This window comes from Panthera onca, chromosome E2 (assembly GCF_046562875.1).
Source record: "Panthera onca isolate mPanOnc1 chromosome E2, mPanOnc1 haplotype 2, whole genome shotgun sequence".
Taxonomy (NCBI): domain Eukaryota; kingdom Metazoa; phylum Chordata; class Mammalia; order Carnivora; family Felidae; genus Panthera; species Panthera onca.
Genome location: NC_138353.1, coordinates 3,754,439 through 3,768,176, shown reverse-complemented (window position 1 = coordinate 3,768,176; position 13,738 = coordinate 3,754,439). Strand labels below are relative to the sequence as shown.

General features: G+C 51.0%; 1 protein-coding gene across 3 annotated transcripts; it reads left to right on the top strand.

Moving 5' to 3' along the window:
- Window positions 1-102: 102 nt before the first annotated feature.
- TSEN34 (tRNA splicing endonuclease subunit 34) lies at window positions 103-5,644 on the top strand. Of its 3 annotated transcripts, none has more exons than XM_060652618.2 (5): window positions 103-126; window positions 973-1,219; window positions 1,470-1,731; window positions 1,882-2,139; window positions 5,148-5,644. In XM_060652618.2, exons 2-5 carry the CDS (start codon window positions 977-979, stop codon window positions 5,333-5,335), a joined length of 951 nt encoding a protein of 316 aa, XP_060508601.2. In that variant the 5' UTR covers window positions 103-126; window positions 973-976; the 3' UTR covers window positions 5,336-5,644. The 3 variants fall into 3 exon arrangements, with proteins under 3 accessions (XP_060508601.2, XP_060508600.2, XP_060508599.2); XM_060652617.2 differs by lacking the exon at window positions 103-126 and adding an exon at window positions 133-242; XM_060652616.2 differs by lacking the exon at window positions 103-126 and adding an exon at window positions 149-302.
- Window positions 5,645-13,738: the final 8,094 nt, after the last annotated feature.

Genomic DNA, 13,738 nt, shown 5'->3' with positions numbered 1-13,738 from the left:
TAGTGGCCGAACCCTAGCGGCGGGGACGTTCCCTTCGAGAGGGCGGGGCCAAGGTGTTCCACTCTACGAGGAAGGCGGGGCTACGGCGCCGCTGGGGGCGGATCCCAGACTTCCCGCTTCGCTGAGGTGGCGGTGTGACGAAATTGACGCAGGGGGTCGGGATGCGGAGGGGTGGAGGAAGCAGCGCGTGGCGCGCTACGTAGGGGGTGGCTCCGCCGGGACTGCGAGTTGGTGTTTACGAGGTGACTAACTGGTTCTGTCAGAGGACGGTGCCGCATTCTGAGGGGAGCGCTCACGAGGGGGTGAGCCCGCCCGGACGGAGAACGGACCGTGGTGCCCAGGGGGAGGGGCTTCCGGCCGCGGGGTTCGCTCAGTGGGGCGGGTACTCCCCAACTGGGAGTGCTTGAGGCCGGAGGGGGCGGGGCCTGGCCGCGGGGTTGACGGGAGCCGAGGATGCCCGATCGCGGGACCGCTGCGTTCGGGAGGGGGCGGGGCCGCGAGTTCGGCCGAGTCGAGGCGGTCCGAATGCCCGAAATCTGGCGCCGGGCGGGGGCGGGCCTTCTGCCGTGGGCGTCAGACCCGGTGCGAGGAGGCCCGGAGGCCGCGCCTCGGGGCTTCGGAAGGGGGCGGGCCCGAGTTCCGAGCCACCCGAAGGGGGCGTGGCCCTGCACTAGCGGAGGCTTGTCTCGGAGCCTGAAGGCGAGATGGCCGGCACGCCGACCACGGGGTCCTGGGGGCCCCAGCGACTCGGCGGAGGGCGGGGTCTTGTCTCGGCGGCCCCGGGGCCTGGCGGGATCGCTGAGGGGGCGGGGCTCGGCCTGGAGACTCAGCAGGTGGCAAAGGCTGCCTTGACGAGGCCCCACCCCCGAGGCTCAGGGGCGGGTCATCGCTGAACCCCCGCCCCCTCACTCCCCACCCCTAAGCGGTGGGAGCGCTAAGTCGGTGACCTTTGTGTCCCCCTGGCTCCCGCAGGAGGATGCTGGTGGTGGAGGTGGCGAACGGCCGCTCCCTGGTATGGGGGGCCGAAGCGGTGCAGGCGCTGCGGGAGCGTCTGGGAGTGGGGGGCCGCACGGTGGGCGCCCTGCCCCGTGGGCCTCGCCAGAACTCGCGCCTGGGCCTCCCGCTGCTGCTGATGCCCGAGGAGGCGCGGCTCCTGGCCGAGATCGGTGCCGTGACCCTGGTCAGCGCCCCGCGCCCGGATCCACGCCAACACAGCCTGGTAAGGGGCGGGCCGGGGGCGCGAACGCCCTGGACCTGCCGAAGTACAGGCAGGACACCTGGACTCCGCGGGTTCGGTCCCTAAGGTGGGAGGGGTCAGGGCGTCCTCGATTCTGGAAGAATGTGGGTGCAAGAGATTGGCATCCCTGAGTTCGGGCTTTGAGGTTGGGAGGGGTCAGGGGGTCAGGATACCTGGCTTTCTAAAGCGGGATATACTTGGATCCTGGGATTCTCGCTGATTTACTTGTCAGGCTCTGGCATCGTTCAAACGCCAGCAAGAGCAAGACTTCCAGGAGCAAAGCGCCCTGGCAGCCGAGGCCCGTGAGACTCGTCGTCAGGAGCTCCTAGAGAAGATTGCAGAGGGCCAGGCTGCGAAGAAGCAGAGGCTGGAACAGGAATCAGGGAGCAGCGGGAGCCAGGAGGCCGGTGGGAGCCAGGAGGCGGGTGGGAACCAAGCTCCCGCGGAGAATGAGGCCAGTGCCAGCCAGGCTTCTGGAGAGCACGAGGAAGCAGGTGAGGCTGAGACTTGGAGTCCAGGGACCAGGGGAAGGGAGGGAGAGGTCTTTTGGGAATCCTGGCTGGAACCCCGGCCTGGGACTCCCTGGAGGATGAAAAGACGTCGTCCTTGAATTCACCCAGTTCTCTTGGATTCACCTCCCCCAGGTTCCTCTTCTCCCCAGCCAGGGCCTTCAGATGGGGTGGCCCCCTTGCCCAGGTCCGCCCTGCTGGTCCAGTTGGCCACTGCTAGGCCCCGACCCATCAAGGCTAGACCCCTGGATTGGCGCGTCCAGTCCAAAGACTGGCCCCATGCTGGCCGTCCTCTCCATGAACTTCGCTACAGCATCTACAGAGACCTGTGGGAGCGAGGCTTCTTCCTCAGTGCTGCTGGCAAGTTTGGGGGTGACTTCCTGGTCTATCCTGGTGAGTTTGGGTGGGGACCTCCAGTTGTGGCCCCCTTTTTCACAACCCCTCCACAGTCCGCATGTTTCCTTTTTGCCTTTTCTCAGCGTCTGAAACCCGTGGAAGGACAGGAGACACTTGGGAACCCAAGCTCATTTGGAGGGCAGTTTAGTAAATTTCATTAAGCACTTACTTTGACCCCCAAATTTCACTTAGAGACACTTAGATATGTGCACAGAACATACAAGAAATCATCATCACAGGATCCTTTAAAGTAGTGAAATATTAGAAAACAAGCAGAATTAAAAAAAATTGTTTTTAATGTTCATTTTTGAGAGACAGCGTGCAAGCGGGGGCGGGGCAGAGACGGAGAAACTGAGTCTGAAGCAGGCTCCAGGCTCTGAGCTGTCAGTACAGAGCTCGACGTGGGGCTGGAACCCACGAACCTCGAGATCATGACCTGAGCTGAAGTTGGACGCTCAACCGACTGAGCCACCCAGGCGCCCCCAGAATGATTATGAATGGGTTAGCAGTTAAACACTGGTGCTAGTCGTCAGAGTAACGTAGGTCCATGTGCATTTATGAAAAGATGACCAAAGGGGGAGAAAAAGAACCACTTGTCAAAAACGTGTATGGTAAAATACTCTATATTTTATGTTACCGTGCAGTCTTATGCACGTTATTTAAGTAGCATTAAAAATTACGGCTCCAGTGAAAGAATGTGGACAGAACTTAAGATAAAACGGTGTGAGTAGAGGAAGAGAATCCTATCAAACAAGTGGAAAAAGGTGTGCAAACACGGACTCCAGCCCAAGTACAGTGGTTTCCTCTGGGAGGGAATTTGCATCAGGTGTAGGAACAGGAGCCTTTTGCTGTATCAGTTAATTTTTGAATTTGTAGTAAGAGTGCCTTTATTGTGTAACTGAAAGGTTAAGAAAAATAAGTCTGCAGGAAAATCAACCTCTTTGTTCCTCCTGAGAATGTAGAAAGATAGAAGCACCTGGTAAGTAGTCAGGTCTTAGCTGTTCACTGGAGACCGACTGGGGTGTCTGAGGTGAGGCGAGGGCCTGCGTCTCTTCTGAGAATGAACAGGTAACTAAGGGACTGGCTTAGGAACCCAGGACAGTGTGCCTGCCCTGTGCTCTGCAGATAACCACACTTTGATTACTTTGCTGCTGCTGCTGCTGCTGTGTGTGTGTGTGTGTGTGTGTGTGTGTGTGTGTGTGACTCCCGCATGTAAGAGATTATTTTGGTTTTGAAAATGAATAGTCAGTTTACTAATCATATGAATGCTAAGACCCAGTTCTTTTTGAAGCTTCCAGTTCAATTTATAAATCTTTTCAGTCTAGCAGATTTTAAGGGGACTCTTAGTCTAAGTTTGATCCCACTTGTAAAAGGAGTTAAGTAATTTTCAATGTGATAAGCTGCATTTTAAATTTTAATATATTTTCCTTTTTAAGGAAAATGGTTTTCCTGGTTATAGAACTTGCCGCTAATTCAGGTCTAAAAAACTACAAATGGGGTGCTTTTTAAGTTTATATGTTCTAATGCTGTTAATACACTTACAAAATTTCAGGTTAAAAAAAGTTTGACTCCACCAATAACTCAATCACACATTTGAAACTGAATCACAAGACTGGCCTGTTAGCTCTAGTGGATCAATATTTCTAAAATGATACATACTCAGTGTATGAAATATACGTGGAATCCTTGTTCCCTGAAGATTAATAGTCAAGGTCTGGATCCCTTAAATATATTTAAACATTTATTTATCTTGAGAGAGACAGAGCGCGAGCAGATGAGGGGTAGAGGGAGACACACAGAATCTGAAGCAGGCTCCAGGCTCTGAGCACAGAGCCTGACGTGGGGCTCAAACCCACGAACCGCGAGACCGTGACCTGAGCCGAAGTTGGATGTTTGCCCAACTGAGCCACCGAGGCGCCCCTTAAATATTTCTAACAGTAAATCCTCCTGAACTGTAAAGACAGTAAGCCTCTAAGAACAGTTTTGAGGTAACTTCTCAAGTCTTTGATGCTTCCTTCTCAGCAGGTGTCATACCAGCCAGAGAGATGCCTGGCTCCTGGCTGGGTTCTTGCTGGAGGCCCAGCTGCCAGCCTGGGCCTTGTTTTCCTGTTGCCATGACACTCCCCTGTCAGATGGGATGTCTCGTAGCCTTGCTCTTGGAGACTTCCATTACCTACCACTTAATCTTCTGCGTCGTGCCCCACTGGTTCCTACTCTGCTCAATCACATTTATCTAATCCAGGGGCACACTGCAGCCCCCATCAAATGCGGCCCACCAGTTTTTAAAGAGAAAGTTACTGGGACGCAGGCCGATGCGTTTATTTACGTATGGTCTGTGGCTTCTGCTGTGCTACAGGAGTGAGGTGTGTACTTGTAACATGACCCACAAAACAATATTTACTGTGTGGCCCTTTGCTGTATTAACTCCGTTATCCCATCTATTCATTCCTCTGTCCCGTTGTAAATTCTTTTTTTCTTTTAGTCTCTTGGAGTCACTTGTCCCTGGACATTGATGTGATGTCCTGTGTGTTCCTCACGGCTTTCCCTGACTTTGTGGTCCTGGTTCTTACGTCACGACAGTGACACATTCAGTTACTTGTTCGGTTTGTCGTTTAAGGACGATTATGCTGTTGGTGTGTGGCAGCTTCCTGCCCCTGTCCCACTGTATCATTGGCTTTTCCAAGTTGGTACACCGTTTCGATTTTAAAGGCTGTATGCTATCCAGTCTTACTGAGAGACCCTGAATATAACAAGTCTGCGGCTTGGTTGTTTCTGTTTCTTAGCGGTTGTAAATGATAACAGGGCGAAGAGCTTTATTCGGCATTTTAGGGGTGCTATCCTTGTAAGAAAAAAATTCCACGAGTGGAATTGCTGGGTCCAAGAATAGCTATTTTTAAATATTCATAGTGATTACAAGATGGTTCCCATGTCCTACCTATGGACATTCCAGCGTCTTCCGGCCCTCTGCCCCTGGAAATTGCCACATGTCTCTCTCTCTCACCCAGGTGACCCACTTCGTTTCCACGCCCATTACATTGCTCAGTGCTGGGCTCCTGGGGACCCCATTCCACTCCAGGACCTGGTTTCTGCCGGCCGCCTGGGAACCAGCGTCAAAAAGACGCTGCTCCTGTGTTCTCCTCAGCCTGACGGTAAGGTGGTCTACACCTCCCTGCAGTGGGCCAGCCTGCAGTGAACTCCAGAGACCTAGGGGAACGTGGCTGCATCTGTGGAAAGAGCCTTTCTAGATGGTCCCATGCTCACATCTGCACGGGAGGCCTCGACACCCTCCTCCCTCTCTCTGCGGTTAAGTTTTGAGTCCGGATTTATAAACACTACACCTTCTTACTTCCCTCCCTGTTTCAAAGCACTTATTGGCTGCGATGTTTTTGTAGTTACCTGTTTCCAAACTGTGAGCTTCTTGAGGGTGAAGACTAGGTTTGATTCATGTCTGTTTTCTACCGGGCACAGGTCCCAACAGGTCCCAGTAAACTTGTTGAATAAACATGGAGTCTGTGATTTCAATCCCGACGGCAATCCTGGGAAGCGTGGGCCTTTGCATTTGTTTAAGCCGGCAAGGGAAAGGCCTGAAGGAGGTCACACATCTAGGAGGTATCCAGCAGGCTGACATTTAAAACTTGGTCCTGCTGATTGCAGAGTCTGAACTCTGTCCACCGCACTGAACCTCCTTTTGAAAAGATTGTCACGGAACATTTCAGATGCGTACAAAGGCATAAATTAAATAATGCCTATACACCTGCAGAAAAGAAGGACGTGAGTTCGCAATTTCATGACAGGAGTTAGGGGAGGGAAGGGGAGTGTCCAGAAGGGCACTTGAGGCTTGGGGAATGCTGGAGGTGGTCTTTTTCTTGACCTGGGTGGTGTTTATTCAGGTGTATAGAATTATTTTTAGAATTATTTTTACCCTACACCTATACTTTTTTTTTTTAATTTTTAAAAAAAAAATTTTAAATATTTTTAAGAGAGACAGACAGATCGCGAGCCAGGGAGGGGCAGAGAGAGAGGGAGACACAGAATCCGAAACAGCTCCAGGTTCTGAGCTGTCAGTACAGAGCCCAAGGTGGGGTTCAAACCCAGAAGCCATGAGATCATGGTCTGAGCTGGAGTCGGATGTTTAACCCACTGAGCCACTCAGGGACTCCCCCCTCTTTTTTTCCCTTAATTTTAACGTTTATTTATTATTGAGAAACAGAGACAGAGCATGAGCGTGGGAGGGACAGAGAGAAGGGGAGACATAGAATCTGAAGCAGGCTCCGAGTCGTCAGCACAGAGCCAGACATGGGGCTTGAACTCACAAACCGCGAGATCGTGACCTGAGTCGAAGCTGGACACTTAACCAACTGAGCCACCCAGGTGCCTGTTTTCTTCTAATTTTAGAGAGAGTGTGTGTGCAATTGTTGGGGGAGGAGAAGCAGAAAGATACAGAGAATCCTAAGCAGGCTCCACACTTGGCGCAGAGCCTGACGTGGGGCTTGACTCCACGACCCTGGGACCATGAGTTGAGCCAAATTCAAGAGTCAGATGCCCAACTGACTAAGCCACCCAGGTGCTCCCAAATTCTTTTTTATTTTTTTTATTAAAAAAATTTTTGTTTTTAATCTTTATTTTTGAGACAGACAGAGACAGAATGCAAGTGGGTTGGGGCAGAGAGAGAGGGAGGCACAGAATTTGAAGCAGGCTCCAGGTTCTGAGCTGTCAGCACAGAGCCCGACACGGGGCTCGAACTCATGGACCGTGAGATCATGACCTGAGCCGAAGTCGGTCACTCAGCCGACTGAGCCACCCCGGGTGCCCCTAGGTATATTTTAAATGTATAGTTTTGTCAAATAGATTTCGTTACTGAAGTCTAGTCACATGGTTAATGATTCTGGGGCTGAAAGTCTGTTTCTCTAGTTTCTCAGTCTGTGCCCCCAATTTCTTCTTTCTCTCCTACCCTTCACAGTAAACACATTTGCTAGAACCACAACTGCCAGTAATCTTAGATTAATTTAAAACAGGACACTAACCCCAGCCTGGTTAACGCTTTCTTTGTGCCTCTTTGCTAACTGGCTTGTAAATATCTTCTCCAGGCTGTCTCTTCTCTCCAACAAAGTACTTAGTTGACTCAGTACTCAGTACCTATGTCTTCTCTCAAAAATTCCTCACTAAAAAACATGTGGATGCCTGGCTGGCCCATTCGGCAGACTCTTGATCTCAGGGTCGTGAGTTTGAGCCCCATGTTGGGCCTAGAGCTTGCTTAAACAAAATTTGTAAGGACATCCACATGCAAAAACCAAACAAAAAATCCAGATATGGACCTCATACCCTTTACAGACATTAACTCAAAATAGATCATAGACCTCAATATAAAATGCAAAGCTAGACCACTTGTGGGAGGTAATGAGAAAACGTAGACGACCGTGGGTGTGGCAGTGATATTCCAGAAACAACACCAAAGGTGTGCCCGATGAAAGAATTGATAAGCTGGACTTCATTACAATGCAAAACGGAGAAAGTCCTGTCCAAAATATTTTGTAGCTCTTACAAGTCAACAATGAGAAACAATCTGCCCAAAAAACAAATCAACCGGAGGCCCTAACGGACACCTCACTGAAGGCGTCCCGCAGCTGGCAAGCAAGCGCGTGAGAAGGTGCCCCACGCCCTGTGCCATCTGAGCCGTGCAGAGTCAAGCAACAATGAGATACCGCTACATGCCTGTGTGAAGGGCGGAAATCCAGAACAGCGACACCACCGAGTGCTGACGAGGCGTGGAGCGCCAGGACCTCTGGTTCACGGCTGGCTGGTAGGGAACAGGGTGGCACAGCCACTTGGGAGGATGGCGTGGAGAGTTTTCACAAAACTTGAGTGTACCCTCACCATCCGCAGTGGGTGCCACTGTCCCCAGCAGTGATGCTCCTTGGATTTACCTAGAGGAGTCCGACATTTATGACCCCACAAAACCTGCACGTGCATGTTCTTAGTGCGGCGTTATTCACAACTGCCGACACTCGGGCGCAACCAAGGTCCTTTGTAGATGAATGAAAAATACACTGTGGTCCTTCCAGATGATGGAATGCTATTCAGTGCTAAAGAGAGTCGAAATGTCAAGCCACAAAAATACATAGAGGATCCTTTTTTTTTTTTTTTTAAGTTTATTTATTTTGGGAGAGGGAGAAAGAGACGGAAAGAGACCCAAAGCAGGCTCTGTGCTCTCAGCGAGCTCACAAACTGTGAGATCACGACCTGAGCTGAAATCAAGAGTCGGAGGCTTAAGTGACTGAGCCCCCCAAGGCGCTCCCATGGAGGACCCTTAAATGCACACTCCTAAGTGAGAGAAGCCAGTCTGAAAAGGCTGCATGCCATACGATTCCAACTGTATGACTTTGTGGAGAAGACAAAACTGGCGACTGAAAAGATGAGTGGCTGATGGGTTGGGGAGGAGGGATGAACAGGGGAAGCAAAGAGAAGTTTTAGGCCCGTGAAACTACTCTGTGAGACCAAAACGTTGGATATATATCATTATCTGTCCAAACCCACAGAAGGCACAGCACCACGAGTGACCCCTGATGTTTACGGCCTCGGTGCTAATGACGTGTTGTGTGGGCTCATCGGTGGTAACAAATGTACCCTCTGGCAGGGGATGTTGAGGATGGGAGAGGCAGGCTGTGCATGAGTGGGGGCAGGGGGCACACTCCTCTGTACCTTTGCTTCGAACCTAAAACTGGTCTAAGAAAAACCTCTATAGGTGCTACCTTCCAAACGCTGTAGACCCGATCTGACCACTTCACCTTCACGGCCAACACGTTGGCAAAGGCAACGACATTACGCACGTGGATGACTGTAGTGGCTTCCTGACTCCTCTCCCTGGACTCCACCCTTGCCCCTCTGTCATGGGTTTTCTTTTTTTTTTTTTTTTTTAACGTTTATTCATTTTTGAGACAGAGAGAGACAGAGCATGAACGGGGGAGGGGCAGAGAGAGAGGGAGACACAGAATCGGAAGCAGGCTCCAGGCTCTGAGCCATCAGCCCAGAGCCCGACGTGGGGCTCACACTCACGGACCGCGAGATCGTGACCTGAGCTGAAGTCGGACGCTCAACCGACTGAGCCACCCAGGAGCCCCTGTCATCAGTTTTCAACAGTATGGCTGGCGGCTGGTGTAATTGGGTCAATAGGTGGGTCTGATGTGTCCCTCCCCTTTAGAACTCTCCAGTAATTTCCATCGCAAAGTCAAAGCAAAGGCCCTACGGTGCACGTTCTCCGTCCCCATCCGTGCCCCCCTCCTTGCTTATGCTGCTCCGTCCACGCGGGCTCCCATGACTCTACCGGGGATGCTCTTCCTCTGGTAGCCACATGGTCTTGTCCCCCACTGCCCGCTGGCCTTTCCTTCCATGTCACCTTCTCAGGCCTTCCATGGTAACCTGACCCGAAAATTGAACACCCCTCCTGTATGCCCCTTCTTTCTTGATTTATTTGCCTCACCATGATCACTGGTGTGATTTATAATGAGAAATACACATTTGGTCTTCAGCCCCATTCCTGGCACAGTCCCCCTAAAACCCTTGCAGTTTCTTAAGAGCAACAAAGGTGTCTTGATATTTCTAACACAGCCCTTTCAACCACACCTGGGTTTATATTGATGAAGTGGCCTCCAGGGAAGAGAGAGTGGCTGAAAGTTGGGTTGCTCACAAATTGCCAGCAATTTAATTAATCGTGCCCATGTAATGAAGCCACCATAAAAATGCCAAAGGATGGGATCGGAGAGGTTCCGAGAGAGCGGCGTACCTGGAGGGTGCACGGAGGCCCCACGTCCTATCCTCACACCTGGCCGACGCGTCTCCATTACATTACATTCTTCTGTAATGAAACAGTGATCGGGTAAGTAACATGTTCCTCTGAGTTCTGTGAGCCGCTCTAGCAAATTAGTGAACTGGAGGAGGGGGTTGTGAGAAACGTCAATCATTGATGACGCATACATAGAGTTATTCATATATTTAACTTTTTTTAAGTTAACGTTTTTAAATTATTTATTTAACTTTATTTTATTTATTTTGAGAGAGAGAGAGAGAGAGCACGTGCAAGCAGGGGACGGGCAGAGAGAGAGGGAGAGGGAGAATCTCAAATTCCAAGCCGGCTTCTCACTGCCAGTGGGAAGCCCAATGTGCGGCCCGATCCCACAAAACACAAGGTCATGACCTGAGCCAAGAGCCAGATGCTGGACCGACTGAACCACCCAGGCACCCCCGTTATTCATACATTTAACAATTTAGTGACTATTAACTATAGTTGAGCCTCTCCTAAGACACTGATCACTAGGAAAGATGAGGCCTCTGCCCTCCTACAGCTTTTTCGTCTGGGAGCTACTCTTTAAACAAGAAAGTAAAAATGAACAAGGGAGCCTGAAAGACAGCAATACATGGTGAGGGTAACAACAATGATGCTGACAGTGCTTTCCTTGCGCGGCCATTGCCCTCAGCACTCTGTGTGGACTGTCTCATCAGTCCTCACCGCGACCCCATGAGGTAGGCCCCGCCAACACCCCCATTTCACAGGGGAGGAAGCTGAGGCAGGGAATGGTTGTAAAACTTGTCCAGGGGATTTTAGCGAGCAAGGGGTTGCAGGACTTTCGTCCAAGGGTCTGGCTAGAGTGGAGCCACCTCTCAGAGGAGGGGGCACTGCCCGCTGGGAGCATAGGGCCGGACCGTCTCAGCTCCAGCCTTGGCCTGACCTCCTTTGTTGAGAGACTGCACGGCAAACGGATGGCCAGACCATACATGAGATAGAATTCTGACCCACAGCCTGTGGCCACCTGCCCAGAAGGCCTGCCTGCAAGCTCTAGTAGCCGTGCAGGAAGCCAGACGATAACCCTGTAACAATCGCTCCAAAATAGCCAGGGCCTGAGGAGTGACCACCAGCTTCCCTAATCTGTGTCCCTGACTCTAATTTAGGACCGACAAGAGACAGGCAAATATGCTCCCCTAACCACTAAGGTAGGACAGCGACTTGCAGTGAGCCTGCCTCAGCTCCCCTGGGCCCACAGGCTCCGGGCAGGGGGCACCTGCTTTCCTCGGTCTGCACTTTGAGATTTCTCACTCCTCCGCCTGCCTTTGTGTTTTGGCCACAGTGGCCATTGTTTCTTCTCCTTTGCCTGGTCTTTGCTGGTTTCCACATCGTGTAATCTTGGGCAAGCTTGGTGCCTCAGATCTGCCTCTGCACAACAGGTCTAATGACTGTACTAGTGACTCCTTGTCATGAGGGAGGGCAGCTTTCCTGGCGGGTCTCCTGAAGCAGTGCTGGAGACTAAGTACGTGAATACCTGTGGGGACTAAGTACGTGAATGTATGTGGGGACTAAATACATCAACGCATGTGGGGACCAAGTACGTCAACGCATGTGGAGACTAAGTACGTCAATGCATGCATACTTCTAATGGTGATCAGTGCACCACTGGCGTGAATGGCGTTTCTCCAGACGGGAAGGGGCTGGAGGAAAGACAGGCACTCTCCCTTCATGGCGCTCCACACATGGCGCTCTGAGTTTTCTACAGACTGAAGGTTTGGGCAACCCTGCGTCAAGCAGATATACTGCTGCCATTTTCCCAACAGCATTTGCTCACTTCGTGTCTCTGGGTCACATTTTGGTAATTATCCCAGTATTTCAAGCTTTATCATGGTTATTATATTTGTGATGGTGATGGGTGAGCAGTGATCTTTGAGGTTCCCATTGTCATTGTTTTGGGGTGCCACGAACCACACCCTCATAAGAGGGAAAACTTAATAAATGTTGTGTGTGTTCCAACTGCTCCACTGGCCAGCCGTTCCCCATCTCTCTTCCTCTCCGTGGGCCTCCCTGTTCCCAAAGACACAACAGTGGTGAGATAGGGCCCATTAATAGCCCTACAGTGGCTCCAAGTGTCCAAGTGAGAGGAAGAGTCATACGTCTCCCCCTTTAAATTAGAAGAGACGAGAAGTGCTTAAGCTCAATGGGGAAGGCAGGTCAAAGGCCAAGACGGCCAGAAGCTAGGCCTGTGCTGCCAGACAGCCCCGCTGTAAACGCAAAGGAGAAATTCGTGAAGGATGTTGGAAGTGCTACTCCAGAGCAAGGCCCTGACTCCCTTCAATGCTGTGGATGCTGAGAGAGGTGGGGGAGGCGGCAGAAGACCAGTCTGAAGCTGGCAGAGGTGCTTCAGGAGACTGAAGGAAAGAAGGCCTCTCCATAACGTCAGGTGCAAGGTGAGGCAGCAAGTGCTGATGGAGAAGCTGCAACAGGTTCTCCAGAGCTCGCTGAGATCACTTGTGAAGGTGGTTACACCAAACAACAGATTTCCAGTGTAGACGAAACAGCCTCCTACTGGAAGAAGATGCCACATAGGACTCTCATCGCCAGACAGGGCAAGTCAAGGCCTGGCTTCAAAGCTTCGGAGGACAGCCCAACTCCTGTTAGGGGCTAACGCAGCTGCTGACTTTAAGTGGAAGTCAGAGCTCAGTGACCACTCTGAAAATCCCAGAGCCCTTAAGAATGTTGCTCCATAAACAGAGCAGCAAAGCCTGGATGACAGCACATCTCTCTACAATGGGGTTACTGAATATTTTAAGCCCACTGTGGAGACCTACCGCTCAGGGAAAAAAAAATCCTTTAAAATATGACTGTTCCCTGACAATGTACCCGGTCACCCAAGAGCTCTGGTGGGGATGCACAATGAGAGGAACGCTGTTTTTCATGCCTGCAGACACAGCACGCATCCTGCCGCCCGTGGATCAAGGAGTAATTTCAACTTTCAAGTCTTAGCAATAAAGACATACATTTCGTAAGCATATAGCTGCCATAGACAGTGATTCCTCTGATGGATCTGGGCGAAGTCAGTTGAAAACCTTCTGGAAAAGACTCAGCATTCTAGATGCCACAAGGGACATTCGTGATTCATGGGAAGAGGTCAACATATCCACATCAACAGGAGTTTGGAAGAAGTTGATTACGACCCTCACGGGTGACGTTGAGGGGTTCAAGACTTCGGTGGAGGACACAACTGCAGATGTGGTGGAAACAGCAAGAGAAGCTCAATTAGAAGTGGAGCCTGAAGAAGAGATTACATTGCTATGCTCTCGTGACAAAACTTTAATGGATGAGGACTCACTCCTGAAGGATGAGCAAAGAAAGCGGTTTCCTCAGATGGAACTGACTCCTGGAGAAGACGCTGTGAATACTGTAGAAATGACAACAAAGGATTTAGAACCTCACGCAAACTTAGTAAAGCAGCGGGATTTGAAAGAATGGACTCCCATTTCGGAAGAAGTCTACTGTGGGTAAAATAGTATGAAACCTGCTACAGAGAAACTGTGACAGGAAGAGTCAACTGTTGTGGAAAACTTCCCTGTTGTCATCTTGAAGAGATTGGCACAGCCACCCTGTCTCCAGCAACCACCACCCTGACCAGTCAGCAGCCACCAACATGGAGGCAAGACCCTCCGTCAGCAGAAGGGTTATGACTCGCTATATGTTCAGCTGATGGTTAACATTTGTTAGCAACAAAGCATTTTTAATTTTGTTAATGTTTATTATTTTTGAGAGAGAGAGAGAGAGAGAGAGAGAGAGAGACAGAGC